General features: G+C 41.9%; 1 protein-coding gene across 4 annotated transcripts in view; it reads left to right on the top strand.

Annotated features, from left to right (window-relative positions):
• The window catches only part of LOC120896391 (DNA-binding protein D-ETS-3), a 65,774-nt gene that overhangs the window by 14,361 nt on the left and 26,340 nt on the right, over nt 1-25,073 (top strand). For 2 of the 4 annotated variants that reach the window (XM_040300468.1, XM_040300462.1), the window contains exon 4: nt 17,316-17,366. In XM_040300468.1, coding sequence (XP_040156402.1) covers nt 17,316-17,366 — 51 coding nt within the window. Of the gene's footprint in view, nt 1-14,474; nt 14,621-16,465; nt 17,001-17,315; nt 17,367-25,073 lie in introns of those variants that run through there. The other 2 variants (XM_040300478.1, XM_040300485.1) reach the window with 2 other exon arrangements.

The raw sequence follows: 25,073 nt of genomic DNA, 5'->3' as shown, positions 1-25,073 counted from the left end.
TCGCGCCCGTTTTTCTTTCCTTTTTTTGCCCTTCTGGCGGGCTCGTTTGGCTTCTTGTTGATGGTTGATTTGACTATCCTTTTTGTGTGTTTTTGCTTCTTCTTCTTTTTGCACAGCTTCGAATTTGGAGGGCGATTTTCTTGAACGATTCCGAACAATCGTTTATCTTTCTTCACCGGTTGGCGTTTTTGGGGTGGCGCCGATCCAACACTTTTAACAGTGACCGAGCGAATTCTTTACTGTGTGCGAGGGACACGGAAAGGAGCTAGCGAGGAGCTTGGAAGCGTGAAAGAGAGTGTATTATCAGTGAAATTGGAAGTCACGGATGGTGAGGGCAGTGTTCGGTTTCGTTGTATTTTTACTATTTATCGTCCGCGCTATCGCTTTCGAACCCGAGGATGAGCCGTTGCTGAGGTATGGCTGGCTGGAAACATGCTGGATCATGCTGCGGGAGCGGGTGTTGTAAAGGCGTATCATAGCACCAATGGGAGCAGCAGAAGCACAATCCACTAAACGCTTGACGGATCAATCGATACTAATGGTTCTTTTATTGTCAATACTAATGATGGGAAGGGTTTTGAGGTTGGAAATTAGGCTAAAAGACGTTTGATGGATTGGTTCTGTGTTACGAAGAGCATTTAAAATATTAAAATATATATAACCTAAACTGTTTGGGATAGTTGAAGGAACGTATTTATCTGAAATTCTCATTAATAAGGTTTCATAAATGGTTTAAGTTACAAAGCAGTAATTTCACCCTGTCGGTGGAACCAAGTTGTGTTTACAACATCCGATTGACAGTTGCGTTCCGCCATAATAGATCTCGACAATGGATTACAAATCTTGCAACATATCAAAATAGTTTAATTTTCTGTAAAAATTCTTCTAAATGAGTGCTTAAAAAAGAGTGCTTTACTACATTTTAAAACATATCTTCAAACTAATATTTTTGCCTTTCTTGACAAAATATTTTTATTTCAAATTTAAAAAAATAATTACACATGATGTAACTCATAGATAAAGATTTATAGCCATCAACTTTCGAATTCCAAGAGAAAAAACCTGCATAGTAGCGTTAAAGGTCTCATCAATAATATTTAAATTAAATCATTTTTAAATAAAATTGAATTCTATCATTTATTTTAAATTAAATAAATATTGGGGCCCTTCACGATTCTAGTTAGTTTTTTTTTGTATGGAATTTGACAGTTGGAGGCTGAAATCATGTAAACATTCCATACAAAACCACACATAAAACTAGCCTGCAATTTTCAGTCTAGATTATTCTAGCCTCAAAGCTAGAATTAGATTCGAGTACCTGGTCAAAAACACGGTGTTGTTCACATTTACCCCAAGGTGCATTAAATAGATCACGTGGTGGAATCCAGAATCAAAGTGTATGTAGTCCAGGTGGTCTCATAGCATGTTTTTTATTACCAAATTTAAATATCACTTTTTGACAGAATAGGTGAAAACTTTTGTTCAAACAGGCTTTCTGGAGGCTTGACTAATACCCAAACACTCTTAAAATCTTAACTCAGAAACAGAAGCGATAAAAATCAGCCTTCTAAATACATACACCTTGGGATAAGCCCACCTGTATAGTATACCCACTTAGATAGCTGCTCGAAAACTGCTATACAATCCAAACAGCTGACAGGCTTAAATTTCAGGCTACGAACTTAAAATGGAAATGGCCCCATTGTCTAAGTAATTGAGCCAAGACTGGTAAATGATCACTTTTGTTACGAATAAATTAACATTTCTTCAGTTTTATTTTCTTATTTTGGTTTAGTGATCTTTTTCGGTGTTTGAGACATAATTAAATTTCAAAATAGATTAACTAATTATGTCAAAAGATTCAACAATTAATCTTATTTGTTTTTGCTTTTAACCAAACTCAAAAAGTAAATCAAAGGAAAGGTAGTTAACGTACGAAAAAAAAAAAGGTATTTATGACCACGAGAATGTGTAGCAAATAAATCCCGTTTGTGACCCACGCAACTGCCCGCTCAAGTCTGCAAATTGACTCACAGCAAAAAACTAAAGCAGCAACACATAATAGGCCTTCCCCAAAGGTGGACTTTTTCGCGCTCCTGCCCCTACGGTTGCCCGGTTGAATAATTAGTGCCGCTAAAACGCTTCTGACGTAATAATATTTACGATTTTCCGCGAAGAAGTGTTAACATAAATATTAATAAAAACGCTTTCGCCAACGCAGCACGAGTGACAGACGGCATGGCCGCTGTTGTAGGGGTTTTTTGTGTTATTTGTTTGCTCCCCTTTGCTAGCGGTCGCGGTATGTTGGCGACTTGGAACGTATCCTTACACTTTGCCAGGTGTTCCTTTTTAATCGCTACATAAAGCGGCAACGGAACGGAGAAGGAAAGGGTCACGCGGTCAAGCTCGGTAAGCGTGAAATGAGCGGAAAAAAGGAACACAAAACGATGAAGCAGGAACATGGAACGGCCAGCATGAACGCTTATACAGTTCGGTGTTGACGTTTGGCAAAATTTTCCGCTGCCAAATGACCCTCGGTGGCCCAGACGTTTGCCCAGACTGAATTAATTAGTTGAACCCCGAATGGTCCGTCCCTTGATCCGCCCGAAACGCGATCTTGATGTACCTTCGGCACGACATCGGCCGTACCGAGGTGGCTTTTTCGATTTCCCATCATCTCAAACTGGATTCAATCACCGCCTATCTCACGTATGTACGCTAAAATGTTTAACCAACCGACCGGTGGGAATAGTCGATGCCATAATTTCTTAGAACCAAAGCCCCCACGGAAAGGGTTAAATTTTTCAATTAAATACAAAACTGCACTTCCCGGCACTACTCTTACACGCTCTGACCGATGGTCCGATGACGTTCCTGATGGTCCGATGACGTTCCGATCATAAATCACACTCACCCAATGTAGGGCAGGGTGGGCCGTTTTTTTGCTTTTTGCTTCTTTGTTTTTAGCCCATCTTGCTTCGTGTGAACGGGTTACGCCTCGACACGCGAAGGTATTTAAAATTCATAGCTATTAAATATAATTCAATTTTTATCTATCACCCCTTTCGGTCCGGTGGTGGTGCTGGTGGTTGTAATTTCCACCGAAAGGGTGTGCATCCCGGTGCAGCTAGATGCTATCGCGCGAACGGTGGGAGGAAAAGGGTAAGCGGGAGAGGGGAGTTTTTAAAATCACTCATCACGATGTTTGATTAATGAACCTTTTTTCTAAAACGCTTTACATGGTAAATTTCGCATGATTTCATTATTATTTTACAGGGAATACATTTTATTTAAAGGAGTGGAAATTAACAGAATTACACATCATTAAACTGTTCCAACTTAATTAACCTTCGTTGTCTAAAAGCATTCTACAGCTTTGCATTAAAATAACTCATTTTCTGGCGATTCATAGTAATGAAGGATAAGGATTTTTATGATATTGAACAACTTAAAGAATCACTTTTGTTAGGGTTTGTTTAAATGTTTTTATAGATAACAAAGATAAAAAATTAAAACTTCTGCTGCTCAAATTTGGGATAAAATCACTCGTTCAAAATTGGGATAAAATCAACGTTTCATTTTGTTGCGTGAAATATTTCCATGCGCAAGTAGTTGCTGCTATCGCTCAACAGATGGCAGCACTAAAATCACGCGTCCTTTTGCTGGATAGAACTGGAAAAAGGGCCAATATTTAGTTTTTTTTTTATTTTTTTTCAGTTTGTTTGTTATATTTCGACTCTTAGTTTTCATCCTCATCAAAAATTGATAACACTTCGAATTGCAAATGTTTCACGAAACTCTATTCTTGTATGACTCATGTCTTCAGGTATTAAACAAATTAAATTTTGGCTGACTCAATTATAATAGCAAAAAAACATTACTAGAACGATGAACCAGAACTATTATTCTATAAGACCGGAAAAGTTTGATTTCATACCAAGCCTTCCTACTGTTACAAAGACTTGAACAAGGATGAGGACGGTTTAATTGTACGTCTTGGAAGTCCGCACATACCAGAAATAATCATGTTTATATTCAATCCAAATGATGACTGTTTGCCGTCGATTCTCGAAAAAGAGTTTTAATCTGTTCTAAAACTAAAATCGAATGCCAAAACGTTTTAAAGTACTTCAGCACATCGTGCAGATTTCATCTGATGAGAACCACGGCACTACCCACTACAAGTGCCGTACCGAACCAAAAACAAAAATCCCGAAACATCGATTAAATATGACCTTAACCACGCACGCACATAGGCATCGGCTGGCGAGAAAAGACCTTTTAAGTCCGGCGCGCCCGGAAGCGGAAGGTCGTTACTTTCCCACAGTAACTTCCTACCTATCATCGCCGACGTACAGCACCACCGCACTCACTCAAATGGCTCACTCATGCTGCCCAAATAAATCTCGGCCTCGTTGTCAGCTTCCAGATTTACGTTCCACGCAATTCCTGCAACATCTTCGTACCTTCTGCGTGTCGTCACGGCCAACCGATTGTTTTCGCCTTGCATGCGCACACACACATCCCACCCAAATGGTAAACAATAATTAAAAGTCAATTGTTCGAATCAGACATTATGGGGTAGGAGGAGGGAAAAAAATCAGACCACCGCTCCCTGATTCAGCTTCCCGTTCCCGTCACACCGGCAGTGACAATCAGTAACAATCGATTCGCCGAGGGGAACGGGATATATCTACGGTATCTCATGTTGCTGCGTGTGTGTGTGGTATAATACCTTTGTGCCTTCTAAATTACTGACACACTTCAGGCAGGGTAGGTCGCGAACACACGCGCCCGACTACCGAGTCCCTTTTTCTCGGCGCGCGCGATAGTGGCCGTGGTTCCCACGCCAAAATAACGCAACACTTCAGCTAGCAACAATCGTGCCGACAGTGCATTATCTCTTTTCGGGTAGTGCTTTGTTGGTCGGTGTGCGCACCCCTCCTGCCAGAGGAATTATCGCTCAAAACATTTGGCAAGCAGGGGTCGCACAGAAAGTGACAGATTAAGTTTTCACATGCAATCGATTGATGTACTTAGTATGATATATTTAGTTGCATAACATAATTTTTTTTTCTATACATTAAGTAAAGCAATATATTTATTTGAAAGACATCTAACTTCAAACTAAGTTATTATTTTTACTTATTTAATTTAAATTTCTTTATCATCTTCATGATCAAATTGGAAATAATTAGCGAAAAACGGGAATAAGAACAAAACCTAAACTGTTTCTTTAAAAAGCTGCTGCAGAAATTTAACACGCACTGTATATTATGCACTCTATCAACGTATGACGCTGCCATGTATTCTGTATGTAACTTCACTGTAACGATATACGCAAAAAAACTCTATCGAAGTGAGAATCCTTCCGACAAAAACTGTCCGCTTTTCTCGCTTTCCCATGGAAAAATAAAACGTTTCCCTTCGTCTTACGTTTCCCAACCCACACCCCAGCTACGAACCCATGCACACCAGTTACACTTACCAGCCACAGCAGCTCGCACTAATCGATCGTACGCGACCGAAACAATACTCACCATTCACCACCTCTCCCACCCCTCGCGAAGAGTCAATTGTGTTCGGGGCGATTGTTAGCAGACAATTGCATTATGTCCTGGATTCCTTCCCCTCACACCTTCAACGGTCTACGGACAAGCGCACAGGAACAAAAAGACCACCAGCCGGGAGTGCAATGAAAGGGGTTTTTCCTTCTACAGAACCGAGCCCCGTGAAGCTGTTGTTTATTTTATTTAAATCTTTAAATTGTGCGTACTGTAAACATGATTAGACGAGCAGGCAAGCGGCAAGCAGCAATCAAAACAAACACTAACAAACACGCTTAGTATGCGCGAGCTGTCAAAACCGGTGAGCTGTCAAATGAAGTGCAGTACAAGCCAACACCTGCTTGGATGTAAAACGTGCCCCGGATTTTGCATGCTTTCCGTTGCGCTTCATTTGATTTGAAATTGAGCACCGTTTGGGTGTTTATGTGAGGACACGCGGTGAGGGGTTGAAAAGCAAACACACGTTTTATCACACAACAAGGTCCTTTTTCGCATTTTAAGGTTTTTTTTATTGTACTAAAACATGCCCATATCAAGCGACTCAATTTTATGATTTTCCTCAAGTTTTATGACACTACCACATAAAACCGCTCACTCACCCAAAGCCCACCACCACCTCGCGTAAACTTTATCCTTGAAAACAAGACTTTAGAAAAAAAATCCTCCATATCACGCGCAGACATATCCGCTACGGGTGGAGAAAAGAAAATATGTTACGACTGATATGAGTCCGTGTGTCCCCGTTTTGGGGCGATGGCAGCTCCATGCTGCACAGTGGAAGGACAAAGTAAAAGCAACAACGAAGTATCGTAACGCTTAAAAATGGTCGCTCAAAGCATCAGGAGCTTCCCCAAAAAATGGCAAGTGATAAATATTTATATATTTGTTATAAAACCGTTCGGAGTCAACCAGCGGAACGGTACGCACCTCCTGCCAGTGCAAAATTGTCACGCATGCTTGCAGGCGGGCAGGAAAAGCACGTCCGTGTGAGCAAGAAAGGAAGAATTGAAGCAGAATTGAATGTGCAAGTGTGTGGTTCCATAGAAGAAAAAAAAAACGGTTATTGTTTACTTTGAAGATGTCGCACGGGTTTTGCAGAAGTAGTCGGTTAAGTGTAGCTCGCAAGGGCTGCGATTTACAGACGGGCTGGGCTCCACCATCCTCCGCCCTAAGCGCCCTAATAATCATCATCATCCATCTCACCGGGGACAGTGTGTGGCACGAGTCATTTTACGATGATTCGGCAACCTTTGCTGATAATTTATCTTGTTTTTTTTTCGTTGGTTCGTACCGTGCCTCTACTCTTTCCTTACGCTCAGGCCCCTTTTTTCACATCAACATCGTAAGTGGTGATGTGGAAAATATGTTACTTAATATTTATGATCGCCACCCCGCGGGACCAACACCAGCAACGGACACACACACTCCGTCGCTTCCATCCCATTTTGTTGGGAGAAAAATCGATTTACTGTACACAGGGGCACAGACAGAGCGACATACAGCGTGGGATTATTATCTCACACAAGTGGGATGACTTTCGGGCTGGAAAAGTCACCGGCTTCAGATTCTTATGAATTATTGTTGCGCTGCCACCACCACCAATGGTGGATTTTTGATACCAAGTAAGGGGAAGCAGACATTTATCCGATGTCTCTATGAAAGGTCTCTTCCCGCTGGACCGAGTGTTTGCCTCGTGGACCCTTCCGATACTACTGTGCAGTACTGGTAAGTGTGTGAAAAAACTGCTTTACAGGCGCTTAGGGTCCTGCTGGGATTGAATTTATTGGTAAAGAATGGACAGTTTGTGAAATTTGTGATGAAATTTGATCGCTTTGGGCAATGTAATAGATACCGCTCTTGAAGGTGACTATCGGTTGAGTACGAACTATTTACAAGTTTTTGGAAAAATATTTGATTATTTTAATAAAATTAACTATCTTTTTAATCGTTTATACGTTTTTATATTTATTTATTATTATACGTATACGTTTTTTTATTGAAGTTGCTTACTTTTGGCTATGAAAATGTAATGGTCGTCACATCACCGTGTGAGCATTATTCTCACCAAATCTCTCAAATGCACCTTACGCTCTCTCCCTTTTCTATTCGTTGCTAGGACGAACTTTGCCTTCTATTTCTTGGATTTGGTGCAATGTACTTGAAATGATCCCATAAACCATGCACATAAAACCATCCGTTCAACAAAATATCAAACGTTGTTGAATAAAAAATACTAAAAACTAAAATAAAAATTAAATCACGTTTTTAATGCGCTAACATCAAATTAGAATTGCCTAAGAAAGTGTTTTTTTTCATTTTTTTGTTAAAGATAAAAATTTAATGAAATTCAATTAAAAGTCGTAAATAAATAGAAAACGAATACATAGAATCAAATTAAAAGCAGCTGCTAAGAAAACAGAACAAGGGAATAAACATTAAAACTAAAAAAATAAAAATAAAATATAAAAACATATCAACTACTCAGAAAAACTGCACAACTCGTTAGATTTTATTTTTTACAAATATTACATATGTTAAATAATACTCATAAATGCTAAAATAAAGCCGTAAAAAAACTAAAATCGTAATGTTTTATATTGCTACAAATGTTAATAATTTACGATTATCTTAATATTGTTTAAATCAAATTGTTTACATTTATTTTGGTGTTTTGTGTAATTTTGAAAAAAGAAACTATATTTGCTCCTTGTGTTCTTTATTCACCTAAAACAGCAATAAAAAATTGTCAACAAAAAAAAACAATTTTATCCTCTTTTCAAAGAAGCTCATTCATAAGTAGCGCTTCCAAAAAAAACAAGATAATTCATTTTATCATTCTACTTTACCACGTCAGCAGAAAACAACAACCGTACGCTTTCATCTTGGCTGGACTGGTGTAATTTCCTTTTCATCTATTTCTTTAATTAAAAAACTTCCACGCCGTTGTTCAATTAGCGTTACTCGCTTTGTCTTTTGCTTGCCCCAGCCAACGCTCTTGAACAGAGGAAAGGTGATTAAAAGAATGCCTAATTATTGTGAGGACTAAATGTTTTCGGGGCGAATTATGATTGGATTATGTTGACATTATGACACACTTTTTGATGGCCCTGCGGATCACCACGGATCTTCAAAATGATTCGCGCGGGATTGCTTTAGAAACGCACTGACTTTGACTTTATCCTAATCGGTCTCGCTGCATATGGTTTGCGAGACGCTATTAATGCCAGTTTCGCAGCCAACAGAAGCCAATTCCCAGGACGCACGTATCACTTACCCATCCCTATCTAGAGGGGGAAAAAGCGCTCTCATCCACCAGTGTGTGTGTACAGTTCAAGCCCACTCGAGAGCCGAAAATGCAAACACTACCGACACCCATCAGCAAGCGAGATGATTAATACTCCCCGCTTGCTTGCTGAGCGTGTGGCTAAACTTTCAAGTGTCATACAGATAATGCACTTCGCACCAACTCTTGGTCTTGGTTGGTTGGTGGCTGGCATTCTCTCACCAGCAGGACATTCGCATTATTTTCGCATTATCACTACCGAGCTCATCGTTTGTTTTCCCTCTCCCTGCTATTTCCCCCTCCTCGAAGCAAAGGGACAAATCTTCCCTTTTATTTGTTGCGCTAGCGTTACGGAAAGGTAGGGACAACACCCCTGCCAACAGCGATTTGCTGCCCTTGGTGGTGGTGGTGGTGGTAATGGCAAAACCCGGGTGACATAATCTTGGTAATGATTTAATTAAAAAATCTCTTCCACCGCGAAGCGAACCACCCGAGCATGCTTGGAACGGTGCCACTGTCGTGTTGTTTTGCCGTTTCTGTCGTGTTTTGGGTGTCGTGCTCACCGGCCAAACAATCCAAGATGGAGAGCAGGCAGTGTTATGGTAGGATTATTAAAAAGAGAAGCACGCACACCCAGAACTGGTAGCATATTTTCCACGTTGCATTAGCCGGTGGGTTAATAAATTGCGACTGCGAGCGAGCAGATCCCAATATAATCAACTACCATAATTTCGCACGTGGCTCACGATGACGTATGAATGACGCAACGCACGTACCAGCACGTGCCCGTGCGATCCCCCATCCTCAAACCGACCGTGGTGCTTTCGCGCGTCTTTTCGATGTTTTCTTTCGGGGGGAGGCGATCGGAGCCGATATCACCACCATCGAAACAACTTCTAGTCGAGTGGAACTGGATTTTCCATCCCGGGGTTTTGTTCTTTGGCAAGTTGTTTATCTGAAAATCTCTCCTGCTGCCGTAACCGAAGGCACGGGCCTTTAAGGCCCCACTTGCGTAGCGTTTGAAAAGCGTGCAAAATGGCTTAAGTGCTTCGTTACAGTAGAAGATTTAAAGCGTTTATTATGTACTAAATGGGGATTTGTTCGGTTCGATTGAATGATAGTATGAGTGGGAAAAATGGGCAGTGTCAAAATAGAACAGATTCACATTTTCTGTACTTGCAATCTGTCGTTTCTGAGCACTAATTCTATGAAAAATAAGAATGTTAATAATAATTATTATGATGATAATCATTATAAAAGCAATAATCGTGTTGAAAAGTGACGAAAAGAACATTATTTTCAATCGAAACACACTATCAGATGATATAATATTGCAGCCCTTGGTATATTCTTCTTTGGCACAGCAACCGTTGCCGGTCAAGGCCTGCCTGTATCACTCACTAGTTGGCTTGGCTTTTATGGACTATACTTATTGATTACTTATTGATTACCGATAGCAAGACAGTTAGTTCTACTGTCCTACCGAAAGCATGACAGTTAATCCATATCGGTCATGATGTTAAGTGGTTGGTGTTGACTACTGTACCTCGAGCCCGGGCCATTACTCTTAGTATATAGCGTATATAATGCTCATTAGTATTATCAGATTAGTAAATATAAGAATGCTGGGCTCTAAAGAATTTCTACTCAACAATTTCCAACGGGATTTTATAGTGTATAATGATAAGAATATTTTCAGTCCGAATACTTCCTATTAGTACAATATAGGATATATGTTCAAATGAAAAACTAAAAATTTGTACTAAAAAGACACTAATAATTAAACAAATTGCGTTAACATTATCGAAAAAGTAAAATAAATTTGTAATAGCAAAAGGGGATGTATTCATGCTGATTTTCTAACACATAGAAAATGTTAAGTTAACATAGCTCCTCCTCAACCATTTTTAGTGCTCTCAAGCAGTAATAATTGTAGCAAATACAATATAAGACAAAAGTTGTCCAATATCATTTTAAAATATTTGTTTGTTTGCTGAACTCTCTACAGTGTTTTAGACTAGATTCGCCTCCCTACATCATTTAAAGATATTTGCAGGATGACATTCTGAAGCTTATTTATATTGATGTTACAGCTATTACAAATCCAGCGGGCTTTATCAAGGAATTTTTCAATTTGTTCTGTTTGATTGTTTCCACTGGCAACACATTTTTATTGTTTTGTCATAAGAATACTTAAATAAAAATATTGGACTTTTTTCAAATTAAAACGCTTCAAATACCATCGAATATTTCATTCATTTTGAACCTTTCAGTTTAATTTATTAAATACTTAAACAACTGCATAAAACATGTCTTAGCGAATTTCAAGTTAAGAAAAGATTCATAGATGTTGAAACAGTTTCAAATTAGATTATTCATGGCGATAATCCATATTTTTCTTAAGTGTTTTCAAAATGATTACTTAAAATAATGTTATCTCGCAACTACTTGTGTAATAACTAAAATATGAAAGAAAGAAAAAACAAATTTAAATTAAATGACAAAACTAAATATATCAAGACGAAAGATCATTTTATGTTAATAGCTATACACGATGGCCAACATAGTAATGGCAATCGTTGTTTCCGTGTGTCCAATGTTGATTGAACTGCATTCGTCTCTTTAAATTCTGTTGATCCTAATTATCGATTGGTAATATACAGTATATTGCTCTGCGCAAGGTATTTTCTCTTAGCTAGGCATTTGGTTTCTAGGTAAACAAATGTTGTCCATGCTGTGTCTTCAGCCTTTGGGGTTTTCCCCATATTTTCCTTTAAATCAATTATCTAAAATAATTGAATTCATCATTCTGTTGCAATTTCCCCGGCTCAACTTATAAAAAGGAGGAACTAAAACAAAATCATTTCCCATTTTCTTTCCCGCTCAAAACCATCACGCACCCAACCGGCTACCATTACCCGTCGGCATTTGGTGTGCAGCTCGTACTCACAGCAGAAGTGAGAACGAAAGAAGCAACAACCCGCAAAAAAAAACGCTGCATCTCCACCGTAAACCAAAAACCCCCGACGGAAAGGATCTATCAAGTCACGGAAAACCACGCTTTCCGCCGGAATGTTGTCGGAATAGCGCCGGACGTTAAAACTATGCTTCTGAGCGCGAAGGGAAAACGATTTTCCACTTTGCTCCTGTTGGGTTTACTGTTTTTTTTAGGGGGGAATAATCTTTCCTCTCCACATTCTCTTTCCTTACTTATTGACCAACTATTTGCTGCTTTCCTTCCCGTTCTAAAATTGTTTTTAAAATAAAAAAAAGAACTCGCTTCCCCCTCACCTCATCTACAACTTAACTGCCGATCAATGCCGGAAGGGATTGGTAAAAAAACGGATTCTTCTTCTTAAATTAGTACCGATTGCTGGACAGCTCTCTCTCTCTCGAGAGCGATGGTAGCCCTTGTAACAGGTTGCTTTACCCGCGTGATTTTGGCGGAGTTTTTAGTTTTATTCGGCTAGCAGCCGCCATTGCCCGGGCCATTCCGTCGCCACAGACACGCGAGCGCACAGAAACACACCCACACACACGCACACACACCCTGATACGGAAGGAACAGGAAACAGGAGGTCATTCCAGTGCTCGCCCGGAACCGAAACCGGAACGTCCAGGTACCCGGTGGTGTGGGAAGGCACGACTCGCACGACGACGTGCACGAATTCCCCCGAAACGGCCGTGCGCGCTGCTCCCAAACAAAAGGCGGGACGACCAGAAGCATATCCTGCTGCCGGTTGTTATCTGTCTCCGGTTTTGCGGGCGAGCCCGTGCCTTCGAACAACCTCCACCAGGGGGGAGCAGCCTGGGAGTTCTGTGAAATCGAAAACCTCCGAAAACGGATATTCCTTGCGTCCTGCCAGCCAGCGCTTTTGGGGGGAGTGGGGGGTGTTTTAGAAAGAGAAGGATACAGAGAGAAAGTGCAAAAAAGAAAACATCGCAAAACAGCTTATAAAACTCAAAATTTCCTCCTCTTCAAAGTGCAGAAATGGGAGACGGGCAGAAGGACCCCTGACGCACGGGTGAGGAAGGACATAAAGGAAGGTAGCAATCATTTCATTCATTCATCCATCCATCGGGCCCACTCGTAAGGCTGTGTGTGTGTGTGCAGTTTCGGCGCTCGGAAAAGCCTCGTCTGACAAGTCTGGCGGTGACTGTTGCGCATTTTGGCTAGTCGGTCCCCGGGAACTCCATGCCACTTTCCTTCTCCTTATGCTCCCTTGCTCCCGGAAAATGGGGCTGGAGCAAGTAGTTTTTTAGTAGGGGGAAAAATGGAAAAGTGAAAACCCAACAGTTTGACCCAAACGGTGCAAGAGAGAGAGCCATTCACAAGCGTTCCTTTTCTGTCCACAAGCCAACGCAAGCAAAGCGACCCGAAAAACCGAACGTAGTGTGTAATGACAAATATCCTTGATATTCACACAACCCAACCACCTTCACCTCACCCCCCCCCCCCCACACAAGAGCAGGAAGGAAAAAGGAAGTGGTTCCAGGATCCGTCTCTTTTCCGCACAATTCATCAAACACAACCCTCCCCCCAGGCCCCTTCGGGTACGTCCGTTCCGGACACGGCATTTGCCATTTCCCGCCCTTTTCACGTTCGCTCCCGGCGCCCTGCTCAACTCCCTCGGAACCTCGGAAAATGTGCTGTTTTCCACACACACACACACACACACACACACACACACACACACACACACACACACACACACACACACACACACACACACACACACACACACACAGACAGCCCTGGTAGTGCTCCTGTGCCAGCCACTGCGCTGTTCCCATTGGTGGTTGCTAAGGGAAAATTTATAGCTCCGCCTTCGCCCGGTCCCGGCGGCAGCAAGGATCGGCTGATGCTGTTTCGCTCACTTCCCTATTGCGTGTCGCGCGAACGGAACGCTGCGTTTACAAGGCTGGATTATCCACTCGAACACGGTGTGATTGCGGCTGGTGATTGAAAATAGCGTGCGCACACACACACACGAGGCGCGAGGCGGGCCCGTGCGGAAAAGCGTGAAAAACGAAAATATCCTGCCCTCGGAAGTCGGGTAGTGGGTAGTAGAGAGAGCGTAGGATTCGCGTAAATAGGAAATGGATGACGTTTGTGTGTGTGTGCGTGTGTGCAGGGGTGCGCTGTAAGGATGTTGCCGTTTCATTTTCGCACCCGCTCGCAACTCGCTCGTTTGGTGAGCGCAGAGTGGTGGTAGTGGTGGAAAAGCGCATTTGGGAGGGAAAATCGAGCTGTATGCACAAGTACGTCGGCCCTCGCTAGTTTTCCGACCCATGTGCAACAGCCAACCAGTGATCGCGGCGGGGGCCACTACTATCCTTCGCAATCTCGATGAGGGTGCTACTGCTGGTGGTGGCAAGGGCTCTTGTGAGGGATTATACGTCTGGTGGGGTGGGAAGGATGGTAGCGAACAAGAGAGCACGAGGGAGAGAGAGAGAGCGCGCGCGTGTGGTAATAAAACGGAACCGGAATACAGGAGGCGCAACGAACGGATAAGGATTTTTGTTTTATCGTCCCTCGCCCACGGTTATCCCCGTCCTCCCGTCGTGTGTTGGTGTGTGTGTTTCCCTTGACGAACGTGACGGTTCGCTGCTGGCAGCGGCAGGAAAACGCACTTAGTTGTCACCACGCGCTACGACCATACGCAGTTGGTTCTTCACCGTTGGTCACGCTGCTCACGACGCACCACCGTTCAACCGGTTACGCACAGCCTTTCGTTTGGCGGTCGCCGTCGCCGTGACGTCTTTTTGCGTGAGTTGTGCCTTTTCGTGTTTGTGTTGTGCTCTGTGTTTCTGGTGAAACTTTGTGCAGCGGGTTGAACTGGACGGGCAATAAGGACATCCGCTTTTGGGGAGAACATTTGTTGGGGATTTGTTGCTCGCCAGTGTCCAGTGACTTGTACCAAGACGGTTTAAAAATAACTGACAGAGAAAGAAGTGATGGTGGTGAACAGGTGGAAAGACTTCCGGAAGGTACGGAGGTCCTGAAAAAGTCATCCAAACGCAAAAAGATGATAAAATGAACAGTGTTGTTTACCAAGGTGTCTCGTGTCTATTTTCAAGTGAACTGCCTAGAAGTGAAAAAGTAACATTTACATCCCGTTCGAAAGTGACATCCATATAGCCCTGCCCTTTGACCTCTTCGACTCTGATTCAATTCCATCCAGTACCCAACAATTGATCCCAATTGTGACCTTCCAAGCGCTCGGGGTGCATCTCACCGTGTGCCAGCTTGCGCGCTACACCGGACAGTCTCGTTTCCATACCATTGGTTCAACTAGTTTTATGCAAATTTCCCTCTGCCCCCTTTTCCACTTCAAACACTCACACACACACACACACACACGTGTGTCCACACCTAGAAGTTGCACATTGTATGGTGGGGATGAAAATATTTTGCAACTTCAGCCCAGTCTATTTTAGTTCCGCTATTTTTTTTTGCTTCGAACGCGTGTGTTATCATATTCACCACTGCCAGCGGTGCCCCCGACACGCTATCGGGAAACTGGCGCTCTGTCCGGACCGGATCTGGGCCGGATTTTCATCCGGATGCGACGGACAAGTACAAGTAGCAGGTCCATCGTTGAGTCCAGCCTAAAAATAGGAGCCAAGGGAAGGGAAATGGTGGTACGAGGGAAGTGTGTCCGATATCGTTGGGTCTCTCTCGTACTCCCTCCCTAACTTTTTTCTCTTTTTATTTCACTCTCTCTCTCTCTCTCTCGGAGTGTTGCAAAACACGAACGCTAGAAAAAGCCTGCGCAAAAGTGACGCCTTTTTTGCGGTGCAGTCGTCACTAGCCTTTCTTCCACATAGTATCCCTCCCCGATGGCCACCCTTTTTTCTCTATGGTTTGCCAGGGAACTGGAATCCATTTTTACTGCCCCACGGTGTACGTACAGGTAAGGTACCATGTCCCTTGCACGCCTCATCGGCTTGGGCCCGGCACGGGGATGACCGTCACGGAAATGGAAGGTGTCCGGTAACGGTAACCGGCCAGTTCCGTTACGCTTTTCCTGTTCCACTCAATAGATGCAGCGATGGATCGGTGAACCATCGGCGACGGGGTTTTAGTTTAGAAGGCCCTGGGTCCTCTTGGCAATTCCCGACGCTCGTCTGTGGGGTGTGTATAGACCTAGTAACGATTTTATTGTTCTAATCTGTACCGAAAGACCGTTCCCCGGTGGTGGGTTGTTTTACAATCACTTTCCGGTACGGGTTGTACAGCACATAAAAAAGACAACAGCAACATGACTCACTTAAAAATACACCAGAAAGGAGTGCAGTTGAATAGTTGTACTGAGCACCTCCTTTACCCTGTTGTTTGGTGCGAAGATTTTAGGTCAGTCTTAGGGAGACAATTTGATTGTTGATAACGTTACCACCTTAATTGGTAGTAACACTTGTATCCTAGTCACGGCACCAAATGTTCAAGCTCATTTTTAGTACTACTGCTTTGAATTATTCAATGCCGTCGGAAATTAATAAAAGCCAAAATACATTTATCTAATAAATGCACAAAGTGGATCATACAATTGTTTAAACCAAAAATATGCGTAAAGGAAACACATTATTTGAACCAATAATTTTCTCTTTTTAGTACAAAGTGTGTGTTGAAAATCAAAATCAGTTTCTAAACCAATGTTACAGTGTATCAAACTAATAACAATGTTGTTAAGTGATCGTGAGCACGTAGTTCATATAAAAACCAATAAAACAAATTAAACTAGTAAAGGAAAAGCAGCAAAGATAGCTAACGAAAAATATACACAAAAAAGAGTGTTATTGAGATAAAAAGAGTGAAAAACATTATCATAGTTGCTTCTATCGAGTAAAAGTAAAAACGCAAACAGCGGAAAAAGTGGCCACCGCCTTGATATCGAGCTACACTGGTGGTGGTGGTGTGTGCGGCGGAAGCATCATCGGTCACGGCGAGCCCCCGGCACCCGGTGTCATCGGTGCGCGGACGGACGGACGGGACACCGCATCCAAGATTCGTCTGAAAGCTGGAAAGGCACGGCAGGGCAGCGTCGAAGACGGTTGCGGCAAAATTATGATCGATATCAAAAGCTCGCCCGATTATCTGAATCGGTCCTCCGGTGGATCATTCGGTAACTTTTCAATGTTATTTGCTGGTAATTATAACGGATAAGCGACATTCCAATGTTCACCGTATACAGCGAGGGCGCGGTACAGAGAGGTTGACGATTTACCTGTTTACATATTTTTAATCGAAATTATTTATATTATGAATCGCTTGGATTCTGAAGGAAATACACAAGTAATCAAATGTCACTAAATGACTGAATTATCAAAGCATTCCAATATCTGAACAAAGTAGGCATAGTATGGCTCAAACTATTTTGACTGTGGTGAAAGACGAACAATGAAACTCGGAAGGTTGTTCTAAATTCGTGCTAATTCACTTCTTTTCTCCATTTCTTTTCCAGACTCTTCGTACAAATCGTCATGGGGCTCACACAGCTCGTCCCAGAGTCAAGGTAATCTACCATTAGCGATATAATATGAAATATTCCTCACGAAAGTGGCTCAAAAACACATAGAATACGTCTATTTGCATTCAATCTGACCCTCATTTCTCCAAAAGCGCCCCGAGGCTGTAGGTTTCATAGTTAGTCAACCGAAAATTTCATTATCTTTTCCCCTGCACTTCCCCATCCTTCCGAACCCGGTTCCTCTGCATGATTCGAATTACTTGAGTGCACTTGCCGTGTCACATCCGCCTCCGCCACCCGGAGCAGTAGAACAACAGCATGGTGTGGAACAATCAGTGTGAAAGATACTGTTTCTTCGCCACAGCATGGCTCCCTTGTGCGCTTTTTTTTGCTGCCAGCTAATGTACAATCAAAACTAAACTAATATCAAAAACAAATGTCACGCTTTCGTGCGCATCCTGCCACAAAGTTCAAAGCGTACACCGACACCGCACGTCGTAGTGCGATAATCCGTCAGTCTTGCTGGGCCGGTTGGCGCAGGATGAGATGTGATCCTACTGCTACTACTACTACTTCCCCCATTGTGGCACGTACGCCACGCAAGCAGTGGGAGGATGGGGAAACACTTCACAAACAGCTTCGCTTCGTCACTTTGGTGCGGTTGAATTGGTGCGACGATGGTACACTCCCGGGAGCCATTTTGAGCCAACGCCGAGCAGGAAAACTTTTCCTCAACGCTGCATGATCTCTGCATCGAATTTTAGACAAATGGTTGGTGCGGTAGGATAAGACTAGTGACAGACAATGAAGATGTGGTCATACTTTTTAAGTTTCATTTATTAAAAGATCATTTGTCTTGCAAATATCCGAGCAAAATGATTTTCATTATTATTTACCATTCCATGTTTTCAATTGCAATATATTTATATTTATATTTTTAGCTTTCATTTTTGGTTTACCGCTTCATTGTTTCATGATCTTGTCTTATCATAAATTATCATTTCTGCTGTTTACATTCCCATGTATCTTGTTTTTCTTGTTATATCTTGTGTTTTTTTGTTTTCTTTTGCTGTATTTACATTGTGTTTTAAATTGTGTATTTTATCTACTATTTTATTTAACCTTATTTCAACAAATTATGCTCTAATCATGCTTGCAACCCCTTATTTTGGTTAATTATTAAACGCCCATAACATTTTCCTCTGCCGTTTGCAAAACAAACCTGCGCACTTGCTCGTTATACAAAAATCACTACACCCTCCTTCAATTTCGTCCTCAGCCCCCCGCTCACCCTTTCTCGAGCATCCACCAAAAGATTGCGGCCACTAAGCCCTTGCGCTTCGCTAACTTTTCATCCCGTTTCAAATTTTCGGTCACGCTTCGTTTGGCAGGTTCAAACGACATTCCGGTGCCTCCCCCCACCAATGGTTGATGGCCCCGGGGCGCACTGGCACCGCTCGCTCGGTGCGCATGATGGCACGATGGTGCGATGGTGTTACAAATTACACCCCGCGGCGTGTTTTCCTGACACAACATTAAAATTAAACTTTCGCGTCGAAGTGCAAATCTCCCTTTCGGTATCGGCACGGCCGAGAAGCTGAGAAGCCACGGGACCGAAGGCACAGGATGTCATCTGTGTGAGCGATAGAGACTAGAAGGCAAAAAAAAGGACTCGCTGTGTGCTGTCTCTCGGCACACATACAAGCAATTCACCTAGTTGGTGACCCCCTCGGGCTATTTAAGGGTGCCAAGAATCCACTCGCAGCCCTTTTTGATGTATGTGGTGTCAGTGTGTGTGAGTGTTGCCCTGAGGCTACCTTCACACTGGGAGTCCTCTGATCTGCCCCGCGCGTTGTGTACTCTAAGCGCGTCAACAACGCGCGGTTTGGGTTTGGAAAATTCAATTTGAGTTTTGATCAAAAAGTGGTTTTGATGATTCGCACTGATTGTAAACAATAAAAGCGCGGACGACGTTCCGTTCGGCGGTCGATTGTGTGTTCCCTCGGGGTGGTGCTGCCACAGAGTGCTGCCGATGTTCTTTTAGCAGCCGCGTGACCATACACCAAGAGACTGTACGGGTTTTTGCGAGACTGAATGCAGTGAACTGGATCCTTTCATGTCACCTCAACGATTTGGGCAGGAGGGGGGGACGGCCAGGGGTTTTTGACAATTGCGTGAAGAAATGTTTTTCTTCCGCTCGTGTGATTTCGTACGATTGGCGCATGATTGTGGTACCGGGGTGGTGAGATGTCAGGTACCATATCTCGGTGTCGTGTGGCATGGCGTTTGTAGTTCTGCTGGATGACAAGAATAACATCTATAATCTGCTCCTTTGAATTGCGCATTAATGGAACTGTGTGGTTCTGAAAATGATATTTCAAGCTTGATTGACATTTAAGGGATTGGGCAGGGTTTTAAAGAGATTTATTTGCTATTATGCTTTTAAAACAATAGAGTTTCCTTTAAGAAAGCAACTTTGAGTACAAATTTTATATTAATTAAATATATTAAATATCTATCTTAGTGAAGGACTGTTTCTTGAGGATTGTTTAGGATTATGTTGGATTCCAGCCATTCTTTGGTTTTCTCATACATTTTTAGCACATTTCTCACACAAAGATTTAGTATTAAGAAAATATTATTTTATCAGAGACAAGACTACATCGAATATTTAGTACATTAGGATTAAATGGCCATACTTCCTGACAATAAGATGTAGTAAACCCATAATATCATCGTCTAGATCAGTGATATCAAACTCGTTTTAAGTCGCGGGCCGGATTACGGTTCAAAATATTCTCGTATGTCGCAGCTGGGCGGGGTGGGAGATGCTTTAAATCGGTAAAAGTTATTAAGGACTTATTCTTAGACCTAGAATATTATCTATATGTTTTCGTAACCTCCAAAAACCTTTTCATGAAATTCATGAATTTTCTTATACTTTACTTCAGTGGCGGTCATCCCTACTCGGAAATTCAATAATTCATATCCAATTGCTCCAGATATCTGCTAAATTTCAGGCTACCTGGACAATTCTTTAAACCTCGTAGATTGCCTTCGCACAATGACACACGAAGTGTCAATGCTGTATTTTGACAACGCTAATGGCTAATCACGATAAATCAAAATGTATCACTATATCGGCAAATATTGGCTAGAGATGTGGCCATTTTGTTGAGGAAAAGATACTTCCAGCATACAGTCGACCTCATACAATTCATACCTTTTTGAGTTCTTGGGTTTTCATGAGTTTTAAATATATCGATCTGATTTTTGCATCAATCAAGTGAAGAAAGTGGTATTCCAGTGGTACATGATTTCTGAACTTTACGGAAAGCCTCAATGTTGGAAAATGGGTGAAAATATTGGTAGTCCGGCTTTACAGTGCTCTCAGGAATCAACTACTAAAACAGATTCTACATGCCAGCTTCGCGGATACCTTCCCAAACAAGTAACTATGTGTACCTTACTTCACTCTTCCATAATCAAACTATTAAATCTGAATGTTGAAACCTTCTTCCTCAGTGGATAAACATCAATACACCCGTTTTTCTTTTCTTATAATTTACAATCTATTTCTGCTTCATTGAAATTACTGGAAAAGTTCTTCGCGGGCCGAGATTTGACATATCTGGTCTAGATATATCTAAAATATAGATTTTTTCTTCTAAAACCTGGTAAAACTGATTTAAACACTGATTATGTTATTGAATAAGATTATTTAAAACCTGATTCGACTTATCAATATCCGGCTATTTACTTAAATCGAGAACCTGTATAGAGTCATCTAGATTCATAATTAAACATTAAAAATATTGGTCCTGCGGGAAACTCGCTCATTGTTAATTAGGCACTCTAGTTTCCCATGGATATCAGCAACTTCACTAAAATATACTTTCAAATCAAATATTCATACCTTTTATCAAAGATTTTCATCTCACTGTATTATCTCCTCAGACATTCTTGAGACATCCTTCGCTTAATCGACTCTTGAAATACCAACTTCTGAACAAAAATAGCTTCACAAAACCATTCTACCAAACGCGTCCCCTTTGGATTCATCTTAGCTTTCTACCGTTTCCAGTAGTCTCACGCTTAATCGACCTTCACTACCTCTTTCCATAGGTTGTTGGCAATGGTATAGTCTTTCCAGTCCTGTCTTACTCTCCCTACTTGCTACTTGCATTGACTTTGACCGACCGGTGCAAACAAACCCATCAACGCATCATCATTTGACCTCTACCGGGCGTGTGAGATGGACAGCGGCCACTATTTGCCTCCGTTGTGGCCAGCCGTCATTTTCTGGTCTTACCCGCTTTTAATTACGGTTGATGTCGATGGATGTTTGCGAACTTTCCTACTTCATTATCGCTGGCTCTGTTTGTCCATTCGCTTTTCCCTCGCAGATTTTCCCTGGACCAACGCTTGTTTTGGCATTGTCTAGCCGCTAGAATCGGCACTGGTAATGGTGATGTTTTGGAAATCGATAGAGCGTACCACGAGAAAACTGATCTTATTTGCTATGGAACGGGATGGATTGCTTGTAGTTATGGGATGATATTGTACGACGTGTCAGGCATTCAAGGAGGATACTTTAAGATGGAAAATCCCATGCCTTCACTATCCCAATAGTGTATATTTAAATTCATTGAACATCATCGTAACGCCCCATTGATTAACAATATTTGTAAATTAGATCTAAACCTTGTAAAATAGAAACCAACATCAAACGGGAGTAAACCTCGCCCCAAAAAACACGCACTGGTAGGTTCGTTAGGTTATGTTTCCGTCGGTTCCACCTTCCTATCGGTCACACATGTGTGCTTGTACGCGAACAAGGACCTAAAGAATCACGGTCACAAATCTATGCAAACATGCCACATGTGAATGCAACCATTTCTTTATTTTTGGGTTCTTTTGTTCGCTTTTGCTTTATATTCTACCTTTGGTTGATCTCGCACCAGTCAAGCAGATTAAGTGTATCCTTTCCCTGTGAAGGGTCGTTTGATGCTTTTTTTTGCGGCACACATCAACAACAACTGGAAAAAAGGAACATCCGGTACGCACCGTCAGATTGTATTGATCTCACAACAATACAAAAAAATCGTAACCCAGTACAGTTTCTTTGCGGAATGTGTTAACTCAACCGTCATCCAAGCGCGTTGTGACAAAGCCGAAGAGGAGGAATTTATTGGGTATCGATGTTGGGCAACTCAACAGATTTTCACATAAATAAACATGAACGCTGGGTGATTGACTCACCCTTGCGTCGTTTTTTTTTGTGAGTGTGTCAATCTCATAGGCTCTAAGCACATCCACAGAAAACTACAGATGCTAATTAAAAGAATAAATAAGAACGATTTGCACTTTTTCAGTGCAAAAGTGCCATTTTTTGCTCAATTTTAAAGCGAAATAGTCAATAATCTGTACTGTAAATAAGAAAGATGTTTGGACATATTGCATTGAAAATAAACATTTACATTCCAATTAGGATTAACAGTACAGAAAAGAGTGTGATGTGTTTGAAAACGAGTGTTAAGACATGTTTGCACAAACAACTAAACCTTTTCGGAAGCTATTTACAACTTTTATTACAACACTTTGAGTAGTTCTTTCCTTACGATTATGATAAAAGCATTATTAGCCTGCCTGCTATTCAAATTATCCCACGTTCAGGCACAACTTTTCGTCAACCATTCAAACCCACCGACAAACCACTCCGACTTATGTCACAATGTTTGATCACAAAGCGCTCGCTGAACCAAAAACCTGAACGAGACATTTCAAAACCAGTCCCTGGCGAACCATGTCAGGCGCAGCCACCTACTCAATTGACAAAAGCGCCATGAAAACATGAAAATGCTCTGATTCTCCGTGAACCTTAAAAGCGCTCTTCCCGTCAAACCCGCGTCATTTACCCCGCGAATGCCACTCGATGGCACTTCAATGGCTCACCGTTCCTGGGCCACACGAGCCAAACAACGACAAAAAAGGCCCCATTCAAACTGTGCAGCTTCTTCAACTGAAGCCCTTAATTGAATATATATTATTCGGCTTACGGTTTCATGAGCCACTTGTACCAACCGTACCCACCTGCGGTCCACAATCCCTATCCCAATTCCGGTGCCTCAACATTCGGTGCACATTTTTGATTCGCAATCTTTCGTTTGCGTTTATTTTGGGTCCGTTTTTTTGTTGTTGCCATTTACCGGCGTTACGTGAAAAATCTACCCACTCGCAAAACCACTCGAAACACACAAACACTTCCGTCGAGTGACGTGCTCTTCTCCACGTGGTAACAAATGTATCGATGATGATGATGATGATGATGAGGGTGCAGTGGGGAGATTTGTTGCTTTCACGCCATGCAGCACCGTGCAGCAGTGACACAAAACACTAACGTGGTTTTTTTCTTCACAAAAATTAAAATACTTTTAAAGTTTCAACCACTCAATACGGCGTTGCTGCTTTACGAGGTTTGCATGCCATGCATGCAAAACAATAGACGATCGTTACGCATAAGCCTGGTGGAAGTGGAATTAGAATTTATGGTGTTCGCTTGCGTGCGCGAAACCGCTAGCTACCTTTTTTGCGATTTTTCTCTACTTCAACCACAACGCCAGTAGAGAGAGAGAGAGAAGAAAAAAACCTTAAAAACATAATAAACAATCTCAAATGCAGACGGCGTAGAATGCGGCTTTGGATGTGCGTACAAAATTGTGTCTAATTTTTCTGCCCTGGCTGTAGCACAGCGAAACGATTTCGATACGGCTCGTTCATCAAAATGATCATAAAGTAAGGAGGACACATTTTGCACGGTTTCGGTAGCGGCGGGAAAGGGTTGGGTTTCGCACAATTTTGAGGTTTTTGGTCCTTCGAACCAGATCGCATGGATGCGATTGAAGGGATTTTATTTTTAGGTATGAAATGGCTCTATTGTACAGTAGTTTTGTATCTCAATACAGACAATAAATTAACTAATAACATAGTTTTAGTACATATGTATTACCGTAAAACTACACAAAATAATCAACTTATTTTTGATTAAATTTAGTACAAAACAATTCTTAGTACAAATGTGTTAACTTATTTGATTTTAGATCAAATGATAAAAAAATATGCATTATCATCGATTTATTAATATTTACTATGTAACGTGATTTTATGATGATTAAGATCCAATAAAAAGAGAATAAACAACTTAATTTGTGAGCATGAATCATGTTTAGGAAAAAAATACTAGCAGAGCGGAACTTTTGCTAAAATTCATTATAACGAATTCTAAAGCGTACATGCTATCGCCAAACTTCCAACCAAATCTATTTTTAGGCAACATTTTTTCCAACCTAATATAGCGTAGATTTGTACTGAATTTATAATCAGCACAATAAAACATGCCGCCCTCCGACATTTCCCCCCGTCCTATCAAGCAATTAAGCTGAGACAATTGCCACACCGACCGTCCAGACGAAACGGCATGAAACAGGGTCCATTTTTATGGCACCTCACAACTACAGTTCCTTCCGAAGGGACATAAATCCAACCACCGCTACCACCAACGCATACATGCACTTGAGCTAAAAAAAAGCGACCACGATGCGTTGCTAAAATATGCAAATTATGCCAAACGCTGCACCTTCTTCCCCCCTTTGCCCCTCGGAAGGCCGGAACACTGCTTAACTCATTAAATATGATTAAATAATTATGTCCTTCTGCAGCTTCAGCGCCGTTACGCCCGCTACGCTCGCACAA

Source organism: Anopheles arabiensis, chromosome 2 (genome assembly GCF_016920715.1).
Source record: "Anopheles arabiensis isolate DONGOLA chromosome 2, AaraD3, whole genome shotgun sequence".
NCBI classification, from domain to species: Eukaryota; Metazoa; Arthropoda; class Insecta; order Diptera; family Culicidae; genus Anopheles; species Anopheles arabiensis.
The sequence above is the reverse complement of the archived record's forward strand: the minus strand, read 5'-3'. Positions and strand labels throughout refer to the sequence as shown.